General features: G+C 37.0%; 1 protein-coding gene across 5 annotated transcripts in view; it reads right to left on the bottom strand.

Moving 5' to 3' along the window:
• LOC136853120 (sodium- and chloride-dependent glycine transporter 1-like) overlaps positions 1–25,000 on the bottom strand; it is a 94,905-nt gene that overhangs the window by 36,644 nt on the left and 33,261 nt on the right. For 4 of the 5 annotated variants that reach the window (XR_010857364.1, XM_067128427.1, XM_067128421.1 and 1 more), the window contains exon 2: positions 13,491–13,677. Coding sequence is in view for 4 of the 5 variants with exons in the window: in XM_067128421.1 (XP_066984522.1) it covers positions 13,491–13,677 (187 nt within the window). In the remaining variant the exon portion in view is untranslated. Of the gene's footprint in view, positions 1–13,490; positions 13,678–21,116; positions 21,417–25,000 lie in introns of those variants that run through there. The other variant, XM_067128432.1, reaches the window with a different exon arrangement.

Here is a 25,000-nt window from a genome sequence, read left to right as displayed (position 1 = left end):
TATATATGTATATATATATATATATATATATATATATATATATATATATATATATGTATATATATATATATATATATATATATATATATATATATATATATATATATATATATATATTATATATATATATATATTGTATATATATATATATATATATATATATATATATATATATATGTATATATATATGTATAATATGGCCATATATATAAAATATATATATATATATATATGTATATATATATATTATTTCAACACATTTTGTACCTTGAAAATGTGTTGAAATAACACGAAATATATATATATATATTTATTTATCCTGTGGCATTGGATGAATATATTGTCACGTGCTATTTTTGCTGTTTTGTACATTGAAAATGTGTTGATATATATATATTATATATATATTTATTTATCCTGTGGCATTGGATACATATATTATACGTGCTATTTTATATGTTTTATGACATTAAATATATATATATATATATATATATATATATATATATATATATGTATATATATATATATATATATATATATATATATATATATATATATATATATATATATATATATATATATATATATATATATATATGTATATATATATATATATATATATATATATATATATATATATATATATATATATATATATATATATATATATATATATATATGTATGTATGTATGTATATATATATATGTGTGTGTGTGTGTGAACTGATTTATATAGAAATTCATGTTTGAGACATAACGGAAAAATCTGCTAGTTGATTGTACGCATTTGTGATCAGAGAGTAACGAACAGATATGGCTGATTCGTTGAATGCCTTATGATCGTTGGGGTTTGGCATGGGCAATTCAAATGAGTGCCATACATCGAAGACCCTTATTGGTTCCTTTTGATCATAAGAGACCAATCAGCTGAGGTCTATGACCTAAGCAAGTTCAGTTTGAAAAGTTAATGATCAGTAAGGGATTAGCGGTCGATGGGTTGGGGTGGATCCCCAAGACAGTGATTGGCGCGTGTCACCTCGGAGTACCTTCCGACTAAATTGCATAATTAATTAGCGTAATATTGGCAACAGGGCCCTGTGTAAGTATTAAGGAAAATACATGTGTTAATTGTATCTTACGCATTTCATTTGTACTGGTAGAAGCTTTATATGACCGAGAATCAGGTCATATTTTTGGTGTCAGGTGTAGGGTCTTGCCAGTACATAATAATTAACAGTGTAATTGTGAAGGTGAAATAAACAATGTAAGCTTGAAGAAAATCCTCGTGTGCGGTAGAAGTGCCAGTACTAGCAGTACCAGTGCTAACAATAACAGTGGCAAGGAAGAGGACAGTGTGAAAGAGCTGTCAATAACTATCCAGCACGTGCTAAAAGAGTTGCACAAATTAACAACAATAAAAAGCCCGTCGACCCACCCAAAATTTCGTCCAGCGTCAGTGTCATCCCCACAAGCGCGATCAGTCGAGAAAATAAAAAAACTGCTAGTGCTAGATGGATCAGTGCCTGAGTTTGACAACTTATGCACTGGTAAAGGTTTCCTTTTGATCGAGACCTTCATAAAGTGTATTGAAAATGCCACAGTAGGTTGGACAGATAGAGAAAAAATTGTGCAAACAAAACAAAAAATGACCGGGAATGCAGCACGGCAAATCAGGAGTTGTTCTGCAGACTGGGGTACTTTTAAACGACATCTCACCCAACAGTTTGCCCTACACCGAGAGGAGAAGATGGAACTAATGGAGGATTATGACCCCATGCTGGGGGAGGGAGAGTCGATTTCAGCATTCTATAATTGCGTCGGTGAAGACTATTTCCCTTACCCCTGAAAGAACCAGACTGTAGAGGGAAAAGAAGCGTTCTGCTGACGCATGCTGAAGTGAATTCTTCTCGCCTTCATAGTGATATTCCTTACTGGTGATGAGAGGCCCTCACAAGCCTTGCTGCCGAAGGTTCAACTTCTGTTCGACCATGAACAACACCAGCAAGCAAGGGGGAGGGGGCAGGTCACCTCCCAACAGTTTGTTACAACCTGAACAAGCAAGTCAGCCAGCGTCATCCACCACGCAGGGGCAGGGTCATGCACCCAGGGACCTTGAAAAGGCAAAGAGAAACCAGCCGGGAATAAGACGGTTGGCCGTTGCTGGCGGTGTGGAAGAGAGGGCCACATGAGGGCCAAGTGCCCCTCTCTCACTGAGCTGCGATGCAATGCAAAAGACCACCTCATGAACGCTTGTTCAAAAAACTACGACAGCCAGCAGAACAACACCAAGGAGAGAAAAGGGAAGGCAGCATGGAGGAGGAGTTGGGAGGACCCCCGACTACACCCATGCTCATCAGGTTCAAACAGCGACCGTGCCCACGGAAGAACAGTGAGGGGAGTCAACCAACGCCCCGAGTAGTGGGCAACCCTCCACCAACTGTCGCTGCCCCCACCCAGACGTCGAGGCTGCCAGGAAGGAAGGTAATGCAAGAGCCTATCGCCCACCCTCAATCTGCGAAGAAGTCACGGTGCCCATCGTGGGAATATGGGTGGGAGAGCGACAACAAAGGGCGTTGGCCGACACTGGCACAAGTGTGTCTTTGTTAGAAGAACACCTAGTGACAGAGTCGGTGCAGCCTATGAAAGGCTGTTTAGTTTTAAGTACAGCAACTGGCCATCGGATGGTAACTCAGAGGACTGTGAAGCAGCAGGTAACCATCGATGGGCGAGCAGTGACAAATACCTTCTATGTAGTACCAGCATTACAAGTAGAAGGAATTTCAGTTATTTCAGGAATTGATTTTGTTGCTAGGAACAAAATAATAATGTCTGGCACAGACGGGAAGGGGATCGAAGTATATTTAAAAGGACAACGAATCCCCACAAAGGGGGAGAGACCGAGGTGCCTACGGGTCTCCCTAAGATTGAAGGGTGGTAAAGGGGAAGTACCCGCCGCCTCAGAGTCAGGAGATGTGGCACCACCCCGGACCCTCTCATCTCTCACTGTGAAACCTGCACTGAATTTACCAGAAGGCACCTTAGTTTTGATCAGACCCCATTAGAAATGGGAAGATTTTATCATTCCGGGTCTGAGTGAGGTAATACACGGCGAGGTTAATGTGCCATTTATTAACATTAGCGATCAGCGTATTGTATTAGACAGTGGGTCGATATGCGACCTTGAACCTTGTGAAATAGCAGATGCTTCTCACAAACTCGCGACTTTGAGTAGCACGTGTCAGGGTCACGGTGAAGAACGTCTGGATAGACTCCTGCGGACAGCTGATGGGTCTACCCCGTGTTACTTATCAAAATATTGTCAAGGAAATTATAGAAAGTTATCAGAATGTAACCGCGATTGACGACGAATCCCCAGGCAGAATAAATTATTTTCCTTTTGTTATAGAGACCGGGATTTAACCACTCATAAATAAGATCTAAGCCGTATAAAATTCCAGTTTGTTATCAGCGGGAAGTAGAGAACGAAATTAATAAATTAAGGGAACAAGGGACAATTAGAGAAAGTGAACCTCCTTGGGCTTCGCCAATCGTGATGGTTAAAAAGGAAGATGGTTCTCTTAGGTTATGTGTTGATTATAGAAAGCTGAATAGTATCACAAAAGACAATGCATTTTCATCGCCCTCTATCGAAGAATTGTTGATTAAGGTCAGAGATATTAAATTTTTCACCATCTTGGATTTAAAGTCAGGTTATCATCATATACCTATTGACGACAGTAGCAAAGAAAAGAGAGCCTTTATAGCTAATGATCAATTGTTTGAGTATAATTACCTTCTTTTGGAGTAAAGAATGCTCCTGCCCATTTTTCACGTGTTATGATGTCCATATTAGCTTCGCTGTTAGGACATAGCGTGTTTGTATACTTAGATGACATAATCATAATATGGGCTACAGTAGAAGAACATAAGAAGAACATTATTGAAGTCTTTCAAGCTTTAAAGTGACTGTATGAAAATTATTCTAACCAAATGTAGATTCTTTCAGCAAGAAGTTGAACTTTTGGGGCACATCGTAACATCTGAAGGCCTTAAGCCTTGTACAGATAAAGTAACAGCAATTAAAGAATTTCCCCAACCGAAGAATGCAAAGGAAGTAGCCAGCTTCCTCGGGCTCGCAGGCTACTATCATAAATTCATAAAAGATTTTGGTAAAATAGCGAGACCACTAGTTTCATTGAGGAAACAATCGGATTTTAACTGGGGACAGGAGGAAGAAATAGCTTTTCAAGAATTAAAGATTTCACTCACTAGTAATGAACTGTTAGCTTATCCAAAGTTCGATTGACCGTTTCTAGTAACCACCGACATGAGCAGTATAGCTATTGGGGGAGTGATTTCTCAAGTTGACGATGCAGGGAATGAAAACCCGATTTGTTTTGCATCACAAACATTAAAAGGGCCAGAGAAGAATTACAGTACCTTCGATAGAGAGGCATTGGCGATTCTATCGATGCTGGAGAGACATCCCTACTTTTTGCTGGGGGGCATAAAGTCAAAACAAACACAGATCATCGCCCGTTGAGAGATTTATTCAAGAAAAGGGATTTAACCACTCGCCAGGCTCGTTGGATTGAGCGGCTGTTAGAGTTTGATATTGTGGGAATTGAACATATAGCAGGGAAAACATATAGAGTAGCTGATGCTCTCTCCAGGAGTGCCATAATGGGAGTTACCACTCAAGCAGCAAAGAGAGAGGAACAACAACGAAAGAAACAGTTGCATGCCTCAGAGGCACCTGATGTAGAAAGTGGGAATAACTCGGTAACTCAAGAGTTAGAGACAAAGAGAAAAGGTGCGAGTCGAACCAGCTGTGAGAACTAGAGGGTTGATACTCCAGGGGAGTCAGGGAGCGGATGCCCTGGGAGTGAGAGAGAGAGAGAGAGAGAGAGAGAGAGAGTGTGTGTGTGTGATTGATTTGTGTGGTTGGAGTGTGGAAGAAGTGGTGAGAAGTCAGAAGTCCTAACCCTGGATTGAACAGGTAAGGGGTGAGAGTAACGAGTTTCTCGATTTTCTAACAGTGCCTAAAGATATGTTCTTCCTTGAAGGAGATATCTAATTTTGTAAATATGAGAAGAGACCTTCCTCCCTCTTTGGTAGAGAAAGCCATCCACATGTTACATGTAAGTCCCTATACAGGACATATAGGTATAGAAAGGTCCCTCAAGAGGGCACGAGGATTCCTTTTTTGGGTAGGGAAGAAAAAAGACATTGTAAAATTCATCTCCCAGTGCCACATCTGTGATACCATGAAAACCCATAAGCATACTATCCCGAAGGCTTGAGTGTGGCCGGTGGAGCCAATCAAATTTGCCCGAGTACACATTGATGTTGTGGAACCCTTCCCCCCAGGGGACGGGCAATTCAGGTATGTGTGTGTGATGGTGGATGCGTCACGCGACATAGGCACACGTATGTGATGGTGGATAAATCGGCAGTATCAGTTGCCAGAGCCTTGTGTTCATTCATAGTGAAGTTCGGCTGTCCCCGTACGTTAATCAGTAACAATGGACGTGAATTTATTAACGAAGTAATAAAAGACCTAACAAAAATGTTGAATGTAGAACATTTCACAATCGCCTCGTACTGGCCTTCAACCATGGGTTAGTTGAATCCCATAATAGAGAAGTAACAAATATTTAGTAGCAGACAGTCTGAATCAGTGGGAGGAGATGTTGCCAATGGCAGAACTTGCACTTAATACGGAGCATAACGGCCGCATAAGAAATACCCCGTATTTTTTAGTGTATGGACAGGACCCTTCATTGCCATATACTGTGATCATGGACCCTAGAACTTTACCGTTATATAGTGTCGAACAATACCGGGTGACGTTCTGTAACTTGACCCGAAGAGTGTTTCAGACAACTCGGACGCTTTTGTTGAGGGCCAATAAAAAATTTCAGAAGAAATATGATCGGTGGTTCCGCATGCAAACATCTAAGATACAAAAAGGGGACAGAATATGTCTGAAAAGGCTGTAAGCGAGGAAGCATATCATGTGAAAGAAATTAAAAACGACACCGCGATGACACAGCATATTAAAACCGGTGCCCATGGCGAGCACCGCTTATGACACAAGCATCCCGTCAAAGAAGATGTCTTGATGTGGCACCTGAATAAGCCAGTACCCCCTTTTCCGGGACTGTGGCTACCTGGGGGAGGAGAGTGAAGGTGATGTGCAAGCGTGTCTGGGGATCATTAATAGTGCTCGCAATGTGCATACAGCCGAAGGTTACAAGTATTGGTGTCATGTGCTGTTGTGAAAAGAAAACATCATGAACGTGTCTATGAACTTTAATTCCGTGTTCTTTTTATTTCATTTTTTGTGGTTGATTTTATTCGTGTCTGTTTGATGTTTATCCTTTTTATTCAGTTTCTGTGATTTTTACAAAATTATTTTGTCTTGATGATTGATAGTAATCAGGTTTTTGTCTTTTTTATTAATTGAACTGCAGGTTATTGTGCTCCAATTCTAAGAAAATTGTTTGTTAATGTGTAGAGCTAAAAATTATTATTCCATTGATCCTATATAATTCTCTTTTATTATTAAAAAAAATCACAGCAATGGGATGCATATAATTCATAACAATGTAAGTTGCCAATTGTAACCACGCAATTTGACCCCGGCTTGCTAAGTTCTAGTTTTTTTCTGCATGAATCATTGATAACATATGTCGGGTGGTATGGTACTCAAATGGCAGTGCACAAATAGCAGAGAAACTAATTAAAAAAAAAAAAAACAGTGTTGTGAGTCCTGCAAGACACAGAACTTTTAGGGGGGAGTGGTGAACTGATTTATGTAGAAATTCATGTTTGAGACGCGTAATGGAAAATCTGCTAGTTGTCTGTATGCATTCCTGATCAGAGAGTAACGAACAGATACTGCTGATTCGTCGAACGCCATACGATCGTTGGGGTTTGGCGTGGACTATTCAAATGAGTGCTATATATTGAAGACCCTTATTGGTTCCCTTCGATCGTAAAACGCCAAGCAGCTGAGGTCTGTGACCTAAGCAAGTTCAGTTTGAAAAGGTAATGATCAGTAAAGCCTGGTTCACACTATGCCAGTAATTTAGTCAAGTGACGAGTAGTTTAGTTACTACTTTCCTACTAAACTGATCAATTTCGTTCGCACAACCAGTCAAGTAGAGTACATTAGTGTGTAAGGCATCGCAAGATGAACAGGCAACGCAGCAAAGCTAAAAGGCTAATAAAAGATATAGCCTTTTTAACCAATTTTAACCTTATCACAACTAGAAAAAAATTACTAACATGAAATTATAATTAAATTTGTTATTTGGAGTTTCAACGAATATGATAATTAGGTAAATAACACTATTTTAATCTTAAAAAGGAAATAAAATAATATTAGGTACGTTTAAATCCCATAAATTTAATGGGAAAACTATTACATATATTGATTCTTTCAAACATAAAAAATACAACTCAAACATTTTGTTAAAGTAAACTCTCTGAATTGAATAAACACATTTTGAACAAGGTGTGTTTGTGAAACATTAATGCCCCCGTGGGTAACCAATCAAAAGTTATGGCCGAGATTAAAGTTTTTGCAGACACAAAGACGGACAGGTGAAAAACTATATGCCCTCGAATCACTGATTACGGAGGCATAAAAATGGAAAATACGTGATGTTCTTGATTTTCGCTTTTATCTCCTCCTCTCCAAATCCAGGTATATCCATGGTTTTCTCCAAATCAGCGTAGGCACTTTGCTTGATTTGTTTATTTTTATGCTGTGGACATTTAACATTCCACAAGCTCTCATGTTGTAAATATTTTGAAATAAATTTTAGTGTTGTCTCTTCATTGCATCGAAGTGCCATTTCTGCGGCAACCTACAACTCATGAACTCCACTAAATTACTAAATTCAACACGTGTTCTCACTGGTTTAGTGGACGAATGACAAGTGGGCGGAGCTACTACTTGACCGTAAAAATAGAACATTTTGGATCGACTAAACACTAAATCACTAAATTGCTTACTAAACTACTTGACTAAACTGTTTGGTGTTCAGACACGTTTAGTAGCTAAATTACTCGCCACTTGACTAAATTACTGGCATAGTGTGAACCAGGCTTAAGGGATTAGCGGTCGATGGGTTGGGGCGCGTCTCTAAGACAGTGATAGGCGCATGTCACCTCAGAGCACCTTCTAACTATAATTGCATAATTAAGTAGGGTAATTGTAGCAACAGGGCCCTGTGTAACTACTAAGGAAAATACACGTATTAATTGTATCTTATGTGTTTCATTTGTACTGGTAGAACCTTTATATGACCGAGAATCAGGTCATATATATTGCATATAATTATGTACATATAATAAAGTTAAAAGGCGCATAAAAACGCTTTTTGCACAAAAACCACATATTTCGATTAACAAACTTCTGAATGAAATCTTGATCATTGGAAAATGTGGAGTATTCATGCGTGCCAGTTTTTATGTAGCAGGCAGTGACTTTCCTTTGATAGAAAAGGTTCAATCTGTTGTTGCGTTGTGGACCTCGTTAGCTCCCACCTTTGTCAAGTCTGGTGGCCGTATCTGCTGGAATACTTACTTGGGAATGGGTCTTAAGATTAACTAATCGGTGAAATCCGATTTTCAGTGTCGTCCTGACGGGTTCATATTGATGCAATCCGTCACTGTCTGATACAATTACTCTACCCAGGTGTGTGACCTCTATATACTATAGAGGTCCCACAAATAGCAATTAAGAGATTCTAACGATGCAATAAAGATTCCTTATGTTAAGAATAAAAAAGTAACCGAACACCTCAAATCTAATAATCAGTTTACTTTTCATTATCGCAGATCCATCAGGAGTTCTCTCAGTGTATAAATAAATTAACTCAGTGTATAAATAAATGAAAAACAAGCACAAGCCAGTGTTTATAAGCTGCCATGTAGTAACCTTAGTGAGATTTACGCTGGGGAGACGGGTGGAGCCATCTCAAAGATTAATAGATTAGGAGCAGCTCGGGGGATATTTGTACGTATGAGGGATACTTTTGGCCATGCCATTCATTGCAATGGGGCCGAGCTGTTTTGCAAAATTAGATAGCCGCACAAAAAGATGATTCTGAAATCCGCCATCATCAGTCAGGCTAACATTTTGAACCTGTCAGGAGGACACTGGAATTCGGATTACACCTAAGAGTTAATCTTTCAGACCCATTCTCAAGTAAGTGTTCCAGCAGATATGACCACCAGACTTGACAAAGGTGGGAGCTAACGAGGACCATAACGCAACAACAGACCTAACCTTTTTTGTTACAGGACAGTCACTGCTTGTTACATAAAACCGGCTTCCCAGTGCCACAACTATATGCGCCGTATGAATACTCCACATTTTCCAAGGATCAAGATTTCAGAAGTTGGTTAATCAAAATATGCGGTTTTCTTCGTGTAAACAGTTTTGATGTGCCTTTCAACTTCATCGAGCACCGTTAGATTACAGTAACAGACATTATGGATATACATGTATACAGTAATACAGTATATATATATATATATATATATATATATATATATATATATAATATATATATATATATATATATATATATATATATATATATATATATATATATATATATATATATACACACACACACATACATACATCGTGCAGCATGAAGGAACGCGTGCTTGAGAATATCACTAAATCCATGTCAGAAGGTGAGTGAAAACCGGGACTTTGAATAACTACTTTCGTAGTTCATTCTACATTTTCAAGTGCACACTGAATACAAAAGAAGTTGACCGAGATTTATATACAAAAAGAAGGAGGGGCAGGGTTACAGTTTGTTAATCTGGGCAGCATGTTCTTCAAACAAAAAAGACAGGGGCAAAGGATCAAGGGATAATCCAGGGGGGGGGGGAGATCAACATTCCTGGTGGAAGTAGCTTCAATGAGCACAGTCTCTAGCAGATTTCTTTTCCGATGGTCGTTGACCCTGTAGATTACCGTTGACTTATCCCAGTTCATCCTGTCTTAAGCCAATGATCCGCAATGCCATTATTTGATAAGCCTCTTGAAATGGCATATTTGTGTTGGGAGCTTCTTACTTTTAGTCCTTTTGATGTTTGACCAATATAAATCTTATTACATTCTTTGCAAGGATTACTGTATACAATATTGTCTGAATTGGGTGGGCTATTCTTAATTAGTGTATTTCTCAAAATATTATATTTAAATACTAAGTTAATATCAGTGTCTTTTTTGCTTTATTTTTACAAAGTTCTAAAAAATATGGAGGGTAACATAATGAATCTCCTATTTTATCAATAATTTTAAACTCCTCTTCCAAAAATTCAGGACTACAAATTCTAAGAGCTCTAAGTTACATACTGGAAAATGTTGACACCTTAATTTGTTTAGCATGGTTGGAGTAAAAATGAATATATGACAAATTATTCGTGGGTTTCCTATATACTTTAAAACAAAAATTGGTGTTATTTCTAATAATTAAGACATCCAGAAATGGTATACAATTATTTTCTTCATATTCTGTTGTGAATTTTATGGATGGTACAAGATTATTAATTGTTTGCGAGAAATCAGGAATATTTACATTTTCTTTTACAATACCAAAACAATCGTCTACATATCTAACATTAAGCACCTTACAGAATAGATTTCTTGAAATAAGTCTAGACTCAAAGAATTCCATGTAAATATTAGACAAAAGTGGCGAAAGAGGGTTCCCCATAGACATACCAAATATTTGTTCATAAAAATTACCATTGAAAGTGAATTTACATTTTTTTTATGCAAAGGGATGGTAATTCTAGATTATACAAGTCCAAATGTTGTGATAAATATTGAAGTAAGTCCAATAGGAACTTTAGCAAATAAAATGTCACATCAAAACTGGTTAATTTGTCAGTGCTGGATAATTCAGTATAGGAAAGTCTAGCACAGAAATCAACCGAGTTTTGTAAATGGAATTTGAAATAGTACCCAGAATAGGTGATAGTAATTTAACTAGATATTTAGAAAGCTTGTAACTAACAGAACCTGTTGGACTGATAATGGGCCAAATAGGGAAATCTCTTTTATGGGTTTTGATTAATCCGTACATGTACGGTAAGGATGGGCCAATCGTTGACACTTTCTCTTTTATTGAACCGAATTCCGTTTGTATACTTTTTATTTTAGAACTGAAACTGTTTATGACATCAGCTAATGGGTCTTTCCTCAGTTTTTTGTAAGTACTAGAACCAGATAATAAGCTTTCCATTTTTTCGACATAGCTAATTTATCCATTATTACAAAACAATTGGATCTGTCGGCTTTAGCAATGTGCAAACTTTTATCTTTCCTCGTTTCATGAATTGCATCTATAAACCGTTTTGAGAAATTCACTATTTTATTAAGCATTTGAAGTAGGCCGGAGAAAAGGCTTTTAACTAAATTCATTGAAGGTGATACAATTGTGTTTTTCTTTTCCAGTTTGGATATCTCTTGAGACGACGTTTAGTGCACGAAATGTCATCACTAATAGAATATGATAAGCCATAGCCAGAAGCACATTTAAGATTCTGGTCCTGTTCTTTGTTCGAGAGGTTTATTACACAATCGTCTCTATGTTTGTTATTCCAGTCACTCATCTCGATGGGACTTTTTAATTTATGATCCAGGTGGTGAACTGGTTTGTTTAGCTTGAATCTGAGGCTATTATAAACTCTGTTTAGTAGCACTGTTATCCAATCCGGGGGAATCCTATTCATAAAATTAAATCTATCCGTTCTCAATTTCTTGAAAATATTGAATTCGAGCCTGCTGCAAAAAGCAGAACGGGGCATTTATAAAAAGTTGGAGAGAAGAAATTCGGGCTTTAGCCAATCAGAGTACAGGAATATGGATAAGTGGCAATGACGAGCCAATTCGGGGCGTTGATGGTCGAACTAGGCTTTTTGTATATATTCTCCGTCGAAAATAAAACCGTGTCAGTTTTGAAACGTCCTGTCCAACAAACTACTCTACTCTGAAATATAATTGGACTCTTCTAAACGATTGGAACTTTTCCCTTCCAATCTGAGAGAATTAAAAAGAAAATGATCATATGCTAGGCTGTTATTAACTACAGTTATATTTATGTATATGATATATATTTATATAAATTATATATATATATATATATATATATATATATATATATATATAAATGTGTATGTATAATATATATATATATATAATTAGGATATTTCCATTTCTTGCATGTATCATACTCCTATCCATTTCATCATCAGTGTATTCAAGGCTACATATACTGATTTCTTAACCATATTGCTTTTACCAGAATAAAAATGCACGTGGGCAGAAGTATAAGTAGGTTTTCTGTTTTTAGACAGTCCAAGAAGGGTTGGTAACCATATTCTTCCTTGTCCAGAGTAATAGCCACAGTGCCCTCCTAACTACACACTTTTTGGATATGCCACTACAAAGCCTAAGTTTAAATGGAAGAGTATGAAGAAATTATGACGTCCATTGAAGGATTCGAACCCGCATCTGGGGTGTCTGAACAAAACTATGACTGGTTGGTTACAAGAATTCGTTCTTAAACTCCAGGTGTTGGTTCGAATCCCGCAATGGACATCAAAATTTCTTCATAATCTGCAATTGGTTCTTGGTCTTTGTAGTAACAAGCTTATCCAAAAAGTGCGAAGAATTCTAGAAGTTGAGAGGGTATTGTGATTAGTACATTTACATATATCTTATAAAAATTGATCAGTAGATTCTGCAAAATGTATGTATATATATATATATATATATATATATATATATATATATATATATATATATATAGTATATATATATATATATATATATATATATATATATATATATATATATATATATATATATATATATATAATTGTAATTGTAATAGCCACAATGCCCTCTCAACTTTCTCGAATTCTTCACGCTTTTTTGGATATGCTTGTCACTACAAAGCCTTAAGATCCAAGTGCAAGAAATATGAAGAAATTCTGATTTGCGGTAGCTGGAATTGAACCTGGATCCGCTAATTGTTTCCCGCTGCTGCACATCAGCATTTCTTCATATTTCTTGCACTTGGATCTTAAGTCTTTGTAGTGACAAGCGTATATAAAAAAGCGCGGAAAATTCGAGAAAGTTACTTAGGAGGGCATTGTGGCTATTACAATTACATATGTATCTGGTAAAAATGACCAGTAGATTCTACAAACATATATATATATATATATATATATATATATATATATATATATATATATATATATATATATATATATATTTATATATATACATGCATATCTCTGCATATCTCTCTCTCTCTCTCTCTCTCTCTCTCTCTCTCTCTCTCTCTCTCTCTCTCTCTCTCTCTCTCTATATATATATATATATATATATATATATATTATATTTATTTATTTATTTATAATGATTTTTCACATACCTCCACCGTTCTTGTAGCACAGGTAAGGAAATCGCCATATGTTCCCATATCCTACACTGTATCCAAGGCATGACAGGATGAACTCCCATTTATTCCTCCAGTTCCCTCGAAGTTTGGTCTTCTTTGCGGGTAAATCTTGAGAGGCCAACTTATGGCCGTGTTCAACTTCATTCATGATGGTGAACCACTGAAAGAATTAATGACAGACATTAGATTAGACGTGTATATATATATATATATATATATATATATATATATATATATATATATATATATATATATATATATATATATATATATATATATATATATATGTATATATATATATATATATATATATATATATATTAGTTTTATATATATATATATATATATATTATATATAGATATATATATTATATATATATATATATATATATATATATATTTATATATATAGTTATATGCATACATATGTATATATATCTATATGCATAGATATCTATATCTATATATATATATATATATATATATATATATATATATACTGTATATATATATATGTATGTATGTTTGAATATGTATATGCAGATATGTGTTTATATATGAATATATATGTACCGGGTGTTTCAAAATTAGAGCCCCCCCCTCAACAGAACAAATGGAAAGTTATAAAGTTTTCTGCTACAGCCTATCTCCAAGTACATTATTTTAGTTTCTATGAAGCTATTTTTCATTTTAAATTTCTTGTATTTTCAGACTGAGTGATGGAGTTAGATACAGCCATGGCTAACGACTCGGAGGAAATCAGATGGATTGACTGAATCCGGGCTATAACCTTCAGAGAGGCCAGGGATGCTGGTGCATCCTTCATTTCACGTTCCTGGATAGCTAAATACATTAAAAGAGATGAATCCTTTGTTAAAAGAAACTGGAACAAAAATCCATATGACTGTCATCATGAAAAGAGTGAGAATCTTGGAAGGCCTGAAGTCCTTTTTCAGGAGTCAAAAGACATCATAGCTGAGGCAGTGGGTAGACCAAGAAAGTCTTTACGTAAATTGGTGCTTGAACTAGAAACAAAAAGGGGAAAGAAGAGAAGTTATAGTGCTGTATATCATAAGTTGAAAAAATCTGGTATCAAGCCATTTCATGTTATCAGCAAGCCCAACATCACTCAGCAACAGAGAAGACCGTGCATGGTTTTTTGGTTCATTTCTTAAAGACTGGGATGAAGCTGACTTTCTCCATGTTGCCGCATCAGATGAATTCTTCATTTACACAGTCAGGAAGCCAAATCATAAAAATGACATAATTTGGGCTGCAAAGTTGGATGATATCTTGATGACGTGCGCTATCGCCAAGCTTTGAAATTTCCTGAATGTTTTGGAATTTTTCTCTCTTTCACAGCCAAACGGTTAATGTGGATCATCAAAGAAAAAGGACAGTCATGGAATGGCGAATACTTCAGAGAAACTGTGTTTACTGGTGGAGTATTTACTTTCCTCAAAGATCCTGAAAACTTGTCATCTGTTGAAGTCACATTTTTGCATGATAAGGCACCATGTATCAAGGCTCTTCAGACACAGGAGCTGCTTCGAAACAGTGGTATGGATTTCTTCTCATCAAGTGAATTTCCAGGTAGCTCCCCTGACCTTAATGTGTGTGAAAACAGTGGTAGTATCTTAAAGGATCGTGTTGAAGCACTCACAGTGAACTACGATGGTATACCAAGCCTTGACGACCTGCGAAGAGAGGTGACCGAAGTGCTCAGGGAAATGGAGTTTGAATCTCAGCTTTTTACGATTTGCTGAAATCATACCCCTCAAGAATTCAGGCTGCGGTACAGGCAGATGGAGACCACACAAAATATTAAATACTCAGAGAGAAACTTAAATAAATACCTGTTCTGTATATATATATATATATGTATATATTTTCAAATACTAGGGCAATAATAGCTACTTAATATTTATTAACTTTATCTGGGCAGTAACTAAAACGAAGAGGAATGGTAGCTAACTCCAGTCCTGATCAGGATTTGAACCAATACCTTTTTGAGTTGAAATTTGGTTGACAGCAATCTTGTCCATTGAACCACAAAGAAATATGTTAGTTGGTATCGACTCTGTACACATTACTGTTATATTGTAATTAACCAATTTACATTGTGATACCCAAGCACTAGGTTTGCAACAGGTAGATATGTGCATGATAGAATACCATTGATTTCACTCCTGACATTTTTACACTTTTCAGTTATCAAGCCTCAAATAACCCTTTAATATCGAATTCACTTCACCTCTGAAAGAGTTTGTATGCATAGGAAATTATAATTGTGAAAAGTACCCATACTCAACTAATCTAACACCTTTAAATGCACTTGTGTTCCACATATAAACTTAGCTTAGCATACCAGTTTTTTGGCATCTCTACAAGTAAATTTACGACTCAGATGTAGCACGTTTTCGCTGTTTTGGCCTGAAAGTACAAACATATGTTCTGACTTTTAACTCTGCTTCAGAGCACAAAATTAAATGAAGCCATGCTCTCTTGTATATGTCTTTGTTAATTTTCTCTCTGTGAAGCATACTTGTTGTTTGAGTTCTTAATTTTGAGGTTGTCATAAAGAATAAAAAAAAAAAATTCCCTTGGTCCTGATATCAGCCCGTTGGCCCGTTTTTCATGACTAACCTCCTGGGTCTTTCCACCTCCTCAGTATGGCTGTACTACTCGCTTTAGGAATGACTGGCCTATCAAAACCACCCTTTTTGTTCTCAAATCCAGCAAAGCACAGAATGGGATTCCCATAAACACACGCTGTCACTTTCATTCTTTTCCATTTCTGGATCATGTACACACATTGACTTTTTCTCATACCAAACTCAATCGTGTTTATGCATTTCTTGAACTAACACATTTATATTCCTTTGTTTCACCGAATACCATAACATCCAGCTCTCTAGCTTCAAAGAAATAAGATATATATACATTTCTTCTCATCTGTACCAAATCCATAGGTATTCAAATCTTATGAATTGGTATTTTACTCTTTCTTTGTTTTTTTGCAATAATGCAAGGTATGGGGCTGTAAACACCATGCCTTAACCATTTGGTGATTTTTACTCTGCTCAGGGCAGTGAGAATGCTTTCATTTTCAGTTTCCATCATCGCACGAGTGCGGTTTCTGGTGACGTCAATAGATGTTCCTCTGCTATTTAAACAGCATTTCTCATCAAGAGCTCTACAACCCATTACTAGGTGTTATTTTGCTTAGGGACTTCTTATATTTTGATTTCACATCAGTACGTCTTGTAGCAGCAATGTTCAGGCTTTAATGCTGACTGCCACCATAGTAGCAGTTATTGCATGGTCTAACCTGACTTTGTGATTACTGTTGGCCTGGGTAAAACTAGGTTTATCTGCCATTAAGGAGCAGAAAAGTTCAAAACCCTCTTGTAGATGCTCTTTTGCCCTGGAATATGTCGTACTAGAATCCCAAGTCAAGGGCACTATTTAAGGCAGGATTGTCCATGAAGTACTACTTATACTGTATATTACCACAGATATATATATATATATATATATATATATATATATATATATATATATATATATATATATATATATATATATATATATATATATATATATGAAATTTTTTTATCACACCGTGATTTATATACAATCATGAAGCTACAAATGTCGTTTAATATATACCTCGATGTATCTCCGATGGAGAATTATATATATATATAAGTGATAAATGAACAGGTGGTACCTGTTCATTTATCACTTATATAAATTCCCCTTCGGTGATAAATATAATTTGATATTAAACGACATTTGTAGCTTCATGATATATATATATATATATATATATATATATATATATATATATATATATATATATATATATATATTATATATATATGTGTGTGTATATATATACATACATATATATATATATATATATGTATATATATATATATATATATGTGTGTGTGTGTGTGTGTGTGTGTGTGTATGTACTGTAGATGCACCACTGGTCAGTAATAAACCTGACAAGTTTTGCCTTTAGTTTCCCAAGATATCTTTAGGAGGACAGATACATAGTCATAGAAATTTACATTGTAAATGCTAGGGTGACATTACAAACGAACATACGGGCGGAAACAACCGGGGAGTTGATTTCTAAACTCATTAGTTGGTACCATTTCCTATGCCATTATACAGAACAATGTAGACTTGATAAATAGATTAAATTGCATAAATGAATAGAGATTTCAGGCTCATCAGTTTCGATGTAGTAACATTATTTACAAAAAGTGCCTATTGATGATCTGTCAGAGGTATTATATTTGCAAAGGAATGTAAATTTGAACTTGAAAGGAACTTTTGGACAGTGGTTAATCCCGAGATGTGAGTCGCAGAGTTGTCTATTTTGCCTGTGAACAGAACTTGTCTGTTATGCCTGTGAACGGAACGGGCATGCCAGCATCGGACACATGCCCTGCCAGGAGTAAGTCACTGCATGTGGTAGGATAGGTCACTCCTGGGCTAAGTGCCCAGAGATTTTCTGAAGAAGGTAGGTCACCAGCAGTTTCAGTTACAGGTACTGAGGTTGTGGATGTTCCAGATACTTAGTAGTGGGACCAGTGTACTATATCTTTAAACGTTTCCTGTACTAGTATCGTTCTTTAGGAGGTCATGTGTTTGGTTTAATTTCTGTCTGTCTGTTTAACCAAATGTGGGCTGTGTAAATGGTAGCAAGAGATTAGATTTTAGGAAGACAAGAATTTAACTTGTGGGGAGGAGGGATCTTTCAAGGGGTGATTGCTCAGCCTTGGCTCAGGTTTACAGGCTCCTAACGCTCGTTTTCCCTGGAGCATGCCTCAAGGCTACAGACTAGTAAAGCATAGTTCGGCACAAAAGAAAGCACATGTGGAAAACAAGAGGAAACATTGAAAAAAGGAAAGCACCATTTTGAGAAATCTTGCCTTCTAGGCTCTAGACAGGTAATAGTAAAACAAAAGATGTGGATCATGTGGCACTAATACCATCATCCCTGTAGATGTAGGAAGCCTTGCAAACAATAGTTAGTTTTCTGGTATCTTTAGAGGATGTTTCTCAAGTAGCGCAGAAAACCCGTGGGAATACTCGGAATCATTAAATACCTCATGGAGAGGGGTAATGGTGCAAGATTAGTTAATCATTAACAGCTTGCTTTTGCTGGAGTTCAGCCTCACGCCCCGTGCACTACACCATTCTGGTCTGATCCAGCTCTCTGTTAACGTTAGCAGCAACATCATTTAACATTTGTGGGGAGTTGATAATTGCAACAGCAGGAGCAGCAACATCATTTAACATTTGTGGAGAGTTGATAATTGCAACAGCAGGAGCAGCAACATCATTTAGCATTTGTGGAGAGTTGATAATTGGAACAGCAGGAGCAGCAACATCATTTAACATTTGTGGAGAGTTGATAATTGCAACAGCAGGAGCAGCAACATCATTTAACATTTGTGGAGAGTTGATAATTGCAACAGCAGAAGCAGCAACATCATTTAACATTTGTGGAGAGTTGATAATTGCAACAGCAGGAGCAGCAACATCATTTAACATTTGTGGAGAGTTGATAATTGCAACAGCAGGAGCAGCAACATCATTTAGCATTTGTGGAGAGTTGATAATTGCAACAGCAGGAGCAGCAACATCATTTAACATTTGTGGAGAGTTGATAATTGCAACAACAGGAGCAGCAACATCATTTAACATTTGTGGAGAGTTGATAATCGCAACAGCAGGAGCAGCAACATCATTTAACATTTGTAGAGAGTTGATAATTGCAACAGCAGGAGCAGCAACATCATTTAGCATTTGTGGAGAGTTGATAATTGCAACAGCAGGAGCAGCAACATCATTTAGCATTTGTGGAGAGTTGATAATTGCAACAGCAGGAGCAGCAACATCATTTAACATTTTTGGAGAGTTGCAACAACAGGAGCATCATCTTCCTGCTGTCCTTTTTTTTTTTTTGACCAACAAACAAGTCATTACTGAAGATTGAAAACATAAGAGTTCCAGAACATTGTCTTTAGAAACAACAGACAAGAGGCCTAAACCGCTAAAACACTAACGTTAACTCTGTTGCCTGCCCTGCAGAACTAAATGAGATAAGCGCATAACCTCCATCACTTGAATTGTGAAAAGCAACACCAAAAGTACTATAAACAAGTCTAAGGCTATTCATCGTCAAGGTTGCCTTGGATTCAGCTGATTACATAATGGGGCATCACAAGCACTAAGCATAAGCGCCTACTGATGTCACATTTGACATGCGGGCTTGTCTGTATGTTGTTGCTGGATGAGAAATCGGCCACCTTTTAGTTCCTCGTTGGGTTGGTGGGTTCCGTTCTCAGCTAGCACTCTGCTGGCCGCGAGTTCGAATCTCCGACCGGCCAATGAAGAATAAGAGAAATTTATTTCTGGTGATAGAAATTCATTTCTCGCTATAATGTGGTTCGGATCCCACAATAAGCTGTAGGGCCCGATGCTAGGTAACCAGTTGGTTCTTAGCCACGTAAAATAAATCTAATCCTTCGGAACAGCTCTCTCTAGGAGAGCTGTTAATCAGCTCAGTGGTCTGGTTAAACTAAGGTATACTTTTTTTCTGATCTATAAGTCTTTTAGGGTTGGCCAAGGCAGTGTCTAGGAAAGCTAGCAGTTCTCTTTACAAGCTGCTTGCATTTCTCAGCACTTATCCATTCTTGTATAGAGTGTCTTTCCCACGGTGGGAGGCTTCTCAGACACCATTACGTGGTCATAGAAATAGCAACTGTCTGGCCCCACTTTTCACTTCTATTCTTCAGTTTTTTCCAAACTAATGTCTCCTGCTGATCCTCCTTCGGCAGGTGATTGACTGTATTTTGTACCACTCATGGCATCCTTTCTTGAACACCTATGCAAAGCATTCTTTAATATAGACGCTCTGGATAAAACGCGCCGGCTTCATTTATTTAACTTCATTTATGATCTCAAATACGTCTGAAATGTGTATCAATTTTCGATCTGGATAGTCTGGGCACTTTTTACCTGTCTAGTTGTTTAGTTATTTATGCTTAATAATTCATTCTTATAACTCCCGAACTCTTATGAATGTGAATTTACACTTTAAATTCTCTGGCTTGCTCAGTTGCACCCACCTACATAGGCTGCGGAATTCTCTCTCTCTCTCTTTGCTTCCCAGATTTCCATAGTCTTCCCATTTTTAATAGGCAGGACTGTCACATTTCTTAGAATAAGACCACACACGTATTCCTTTGGCCTTCTTTTAACTAATTAAGAGCCTTCTCTATCGTCATTTATCTCTGTAACACCAAGATTTTTCATAATAAAATGAAGTGAATCCATGAACATGAATAACAGTTCTTAAAACTGATGCCGCTGGAGATGGGGTCTCAGCAACTAAGTCACCATACCCCTCTACCCAAACATCTCGAATATACGAGTATATCTTGATCTCCTCTTGTAAACATCATTGGTGACATGCATACACCATTTTTTCAAATAGTTTCGGGAAGCACTCCTACTTACCAAACACAAATCTTACTGGGGCAAAATACAATTCCAAAGTGTAGGTTTTACCTTCTGGATTTTGGTGCTTGATGAGAGTTTGCATAAAACATTCAAGAAAATACCAGATGTTAACCACTGTTATCACTTGATGTTCACTATATTTTGTGCTCCTTCACTGCAAACCCAAGTCTGTCGCTGAGCTTTAGGAGCCAGTACAAAGGCAAGTTAAAGTTTCTACATGACGAGAAAGCTCCTCGCCGAGTCGTCTTCACTGCTACTTCATCTAAAGTTATGTAACCAAGTTGAGAGTTAGCGTCATATCCGCTTTAAGACCAGGCGCGATGCCAGATCATCACTGTGTACTGTGAATAACTAAGAAAAACCAAACCTTTTCGTCATTCTGTTTATGTCATTTTGTCCAGCTTTATGCTGTGTCCTGTCAGAGGTACTGGTGACAACTAGTACTAAAAAAGCAGAAGTAAATGAAAAGAAAAGCAACTCTACTTAGTTTTTTCGTGTTTATTGCAAATAGACAGCTCTAGGGTACAGAACGATTTACTTTCTGTTCGTGGATTTAAAATGCCCACAAAAGAGTTATGAACATTTTGTTTACTATTTGCCCTCTAAAATGTATGTTTAATTCAAACACTGAAACGTGACGAGCATGGAATTTGTCAAGCTGCAGCTACGAGTATATCGTGATGAATGAAGAACGCGATGGCATTCACCGTAGCGTCGAAGAAGCCAGAGAGCTTCTTTCGGTACCCTTTCTTAATCTGATATTTTACCTGACCTCGCAATAAGGATTAATTATTTGATTAATTGTGGGTTATCTGGCGTCACAACTTCGCAATAAGCGGAATAGTGAGGGAACAAGTTGGAAAACGAGTAATAACACTGGCAGATGTCAGAATGGGGTATATAATACTTGCTTATTGTGCATATAGCAAGAAATAAATACACACGTTCTTTGTTGAGTCTTACCTCTTTACCTTTCATCTGCATTTCATTATACAACTGTTTCCGCTCGGCTCTCTTCTTTTATTTTTTCTTACACATGGAGCCTTTTATTGTAGAATCTTGTTTAACAAGTTTTTTTCTTGTTTGGGTGTGTTTTTATGAGTAAGAAGAGTAGAAGTAATTTATGGGCGATTACATAATGGAAAAGACCCAGGCGTTTTAATCGAGAGTGTTTTAGAAATCTCTGTATATAGTTTATCATTTTCCGAAAGCTGTTATGGTTCAAAGGAATCCTTATAGTTTTGAATTACTGGGTAATTTGAATACCCAATTTTTTTTACTTAATTCTTGATGATCCCTTATTTGAAGCGTTGTTAACCGCTGATGTTTTCACGAAACTTGAACGTCATAATGGTAATCAACCGTATATTACAAAACATTTGTCTCGATGACTCCTGATCACTCGTATGGATTCTGCAGTGGGAGATCTACTTGTGATCTCTTTCAATCTCATTTGGTCACACTGTCAAGAGGAAATGCGTGCGATCTTACGTCGCCATGCACTCTTAGCATCTGAAAGGCTTCTGAGTTCTGACTGTGCTCTCTATTAGACCCTTGTTACTGGTATCTAGGTCACGTGGTCTTTCAGTGTTTGACCAAGCGAATAGCGGCACATCTTTTTTTTTTCCCTCATTTCTCGAGTGCCTCATGGCGCTTCTCTTCTTTTACACTGTCCTTTGTTTTTTTTTATTTCGATGAACCTCGTTAAGTTAAGTGTACCTTAGTTTTACCAGACCACTGAGCTGATTAACAGCTCTCCTAGAGAGGGCTGGCCCGAAGGATTAGACTTATTTTACGTGGCTAAGAACCAATTGGTTACCTTGCAACGGGACTACAGCTTATTGTAGAATCCGAACCACATTACAACGAGAAATGAATTTCTGTCACCAGAAATAAATTTCTATCACCAGAAATAAATTTCTCTAATTCTTCTTTAGTCGGCCGGAGACTCGAACTCGGGCCTAGCGAGTGCTAGGCGACAACGCTACTGACTTGCCCAACGCTGAACCTCGTGCCGCCATATTTTAACCTACCGGTAGATTCACGGAGTAGCCACTATATTTTACAAATCTTTCTTGCGGTTCACTTGCGGACTGGTCAGTACTGTCTGTGGGTATTGGAATATTGTAGATGTAAAGAGGACGTTTGACTGGGCCCTGATTAAACGTGTCCAATTCCGTGCTTCCATAAATTGCCTTCTTATGTAATATTTAATTATCTTTTCATAACAACTGAGAGGCCAGCCCTATGATAGCTGATAGTCAGCTCAGTGGTCTGGTTAAACTATTTTAATAATAATAATAATAATAATGATAATGATAATAACTGAGATCTTAGAAACTTTCAGGCAGATAGACCAAGAGCCCGTGCCAGCACAAACGCTGGCTTAATCTAAAACGAAGTTTATCGTGCGCTTTTATCATTATTTTCATACTTAAAAGTATTGATAATAAATAGCCTCTGTTTCAGTATTCTTTTCAGACGTTATATGTATTTCAAATCTTGATAGGCTTCCCCAAGTCACTGGAGTGCTTATCATACACAAATATTTGTTCCTAAATTATCGGTCTCGCTAACAGTCGAGTAAAATGCTATAATTGTCAATTTTTTTTTTTTTTTTTTTTTCAGATTTGACCAACTTCTGCCCCGCTGAAGGAAAATGTCTTCATGGCTCCATAGACATAGATAAGGTAATGGTGATACTAGCTTGCTCGTTTTTATAGATACAATATTAGTACTGTCAATAGGAGCATCCTAGTTCTTTATTGGACTGGTCGGTACCGTTCTCGGCTAGCACTCAGCAGGGCCCGCGTTCGAATCTCTGGCCGGCCAATGAAGAATTAGAGGAATTTATTTCTGGTGATAGAAATTCATTTCTCGGTATAATGTGGTTCGGATTCCGCAATAAGCTGTAGGTCTCGTTGCTAGGTAACGAATTGGTTCTTAGCCACGTAAAGTAAGTCTAATCCTTCGGGCCAGCCCTCTCTAGGAGAGCTGTTAATCAGCTCAGTGGTCTGGTTCAACTAAGATATACTTAACTTGGAAGATTTGGATGTCGGGGAAATACCAGGTAGCGACGAGGTTTGAATTCCACGATAGTCATGAGGTTCTTCGTTGGATTATGCTGTTAAAATAAACAACGGTGTAAAGAATGAAAAGGTTTTAGAAGTCTGAGTATGGTAGACGGCTACTATCGATCCTGCCTTCGCATGAGTAAAGGGGCGTGATTGCCATCGGCCACACTGCTCGGTAACATTGCGACAACACAACGTGGAGGAGGGATTTAATAAATTATACCCGTCCTTTCAAACAACTCTGGCATGAACTCTGCAACGTGAACTAGGGTTATGCAATCTGACCCGATACTTACTGTTACATCACATGCTTAATATATATATATATATATATATATATATATATATATATATATATTATATACATATATATATACTGTATATATATATAAATATATATATATACATATACAGTATATATAAATATATATATATGTATACATATATATACACACGTATATATAAAAGCAAATGTTTGTATGTTTGTCTGCTATATAGAAATCTGCACCACTTAACAGACCCTGACAAAATTTGGCACACAGCCCCTATGTGACCCCAGGAAGGTTACAACTCAAAATCAAACCCCTACCCACGTGACAGACATCAAAAACACACAGATTAAATGAAATTTTCATTTTTACCAATTCTGTCAGGTTTTCCTTCAAGTGCTTTATGGGTTAATGGTCACTTTTCATCTGATCGCTCCAGGTTTTCTTCCAGGCACTGTCAGACGTATGAGAATGCCTTCCCCATCCGCACATGCATAGTAGCTGCTGGCTAAGCCTGATTTGCAAGATATACAGTATTTCCTTTTGTTTATTTGTTCAAATGCGAATTTCCTCATTAATTTGTTCGTTT

Source organism: Macrobrachium rosenbergii, chromosome 3 (genome assembly GCF_040412425.1).
Source record: "Macrobrachium rosenbergii isolate ZJJX-2024 chromosome 3, ASM4041242v1, whole genome shotgun sequence".
NCBI classification, from domain to species: Eukaryota; Metazoa; Arthropoda; class Malacostraca; order Decapoda; family Palaemonidae; genus Macrobrachium; species Macrobrachium rosenbergii.
This window is presented reverse-complemented; position numbering and strand designations above follow the sequence as displayed.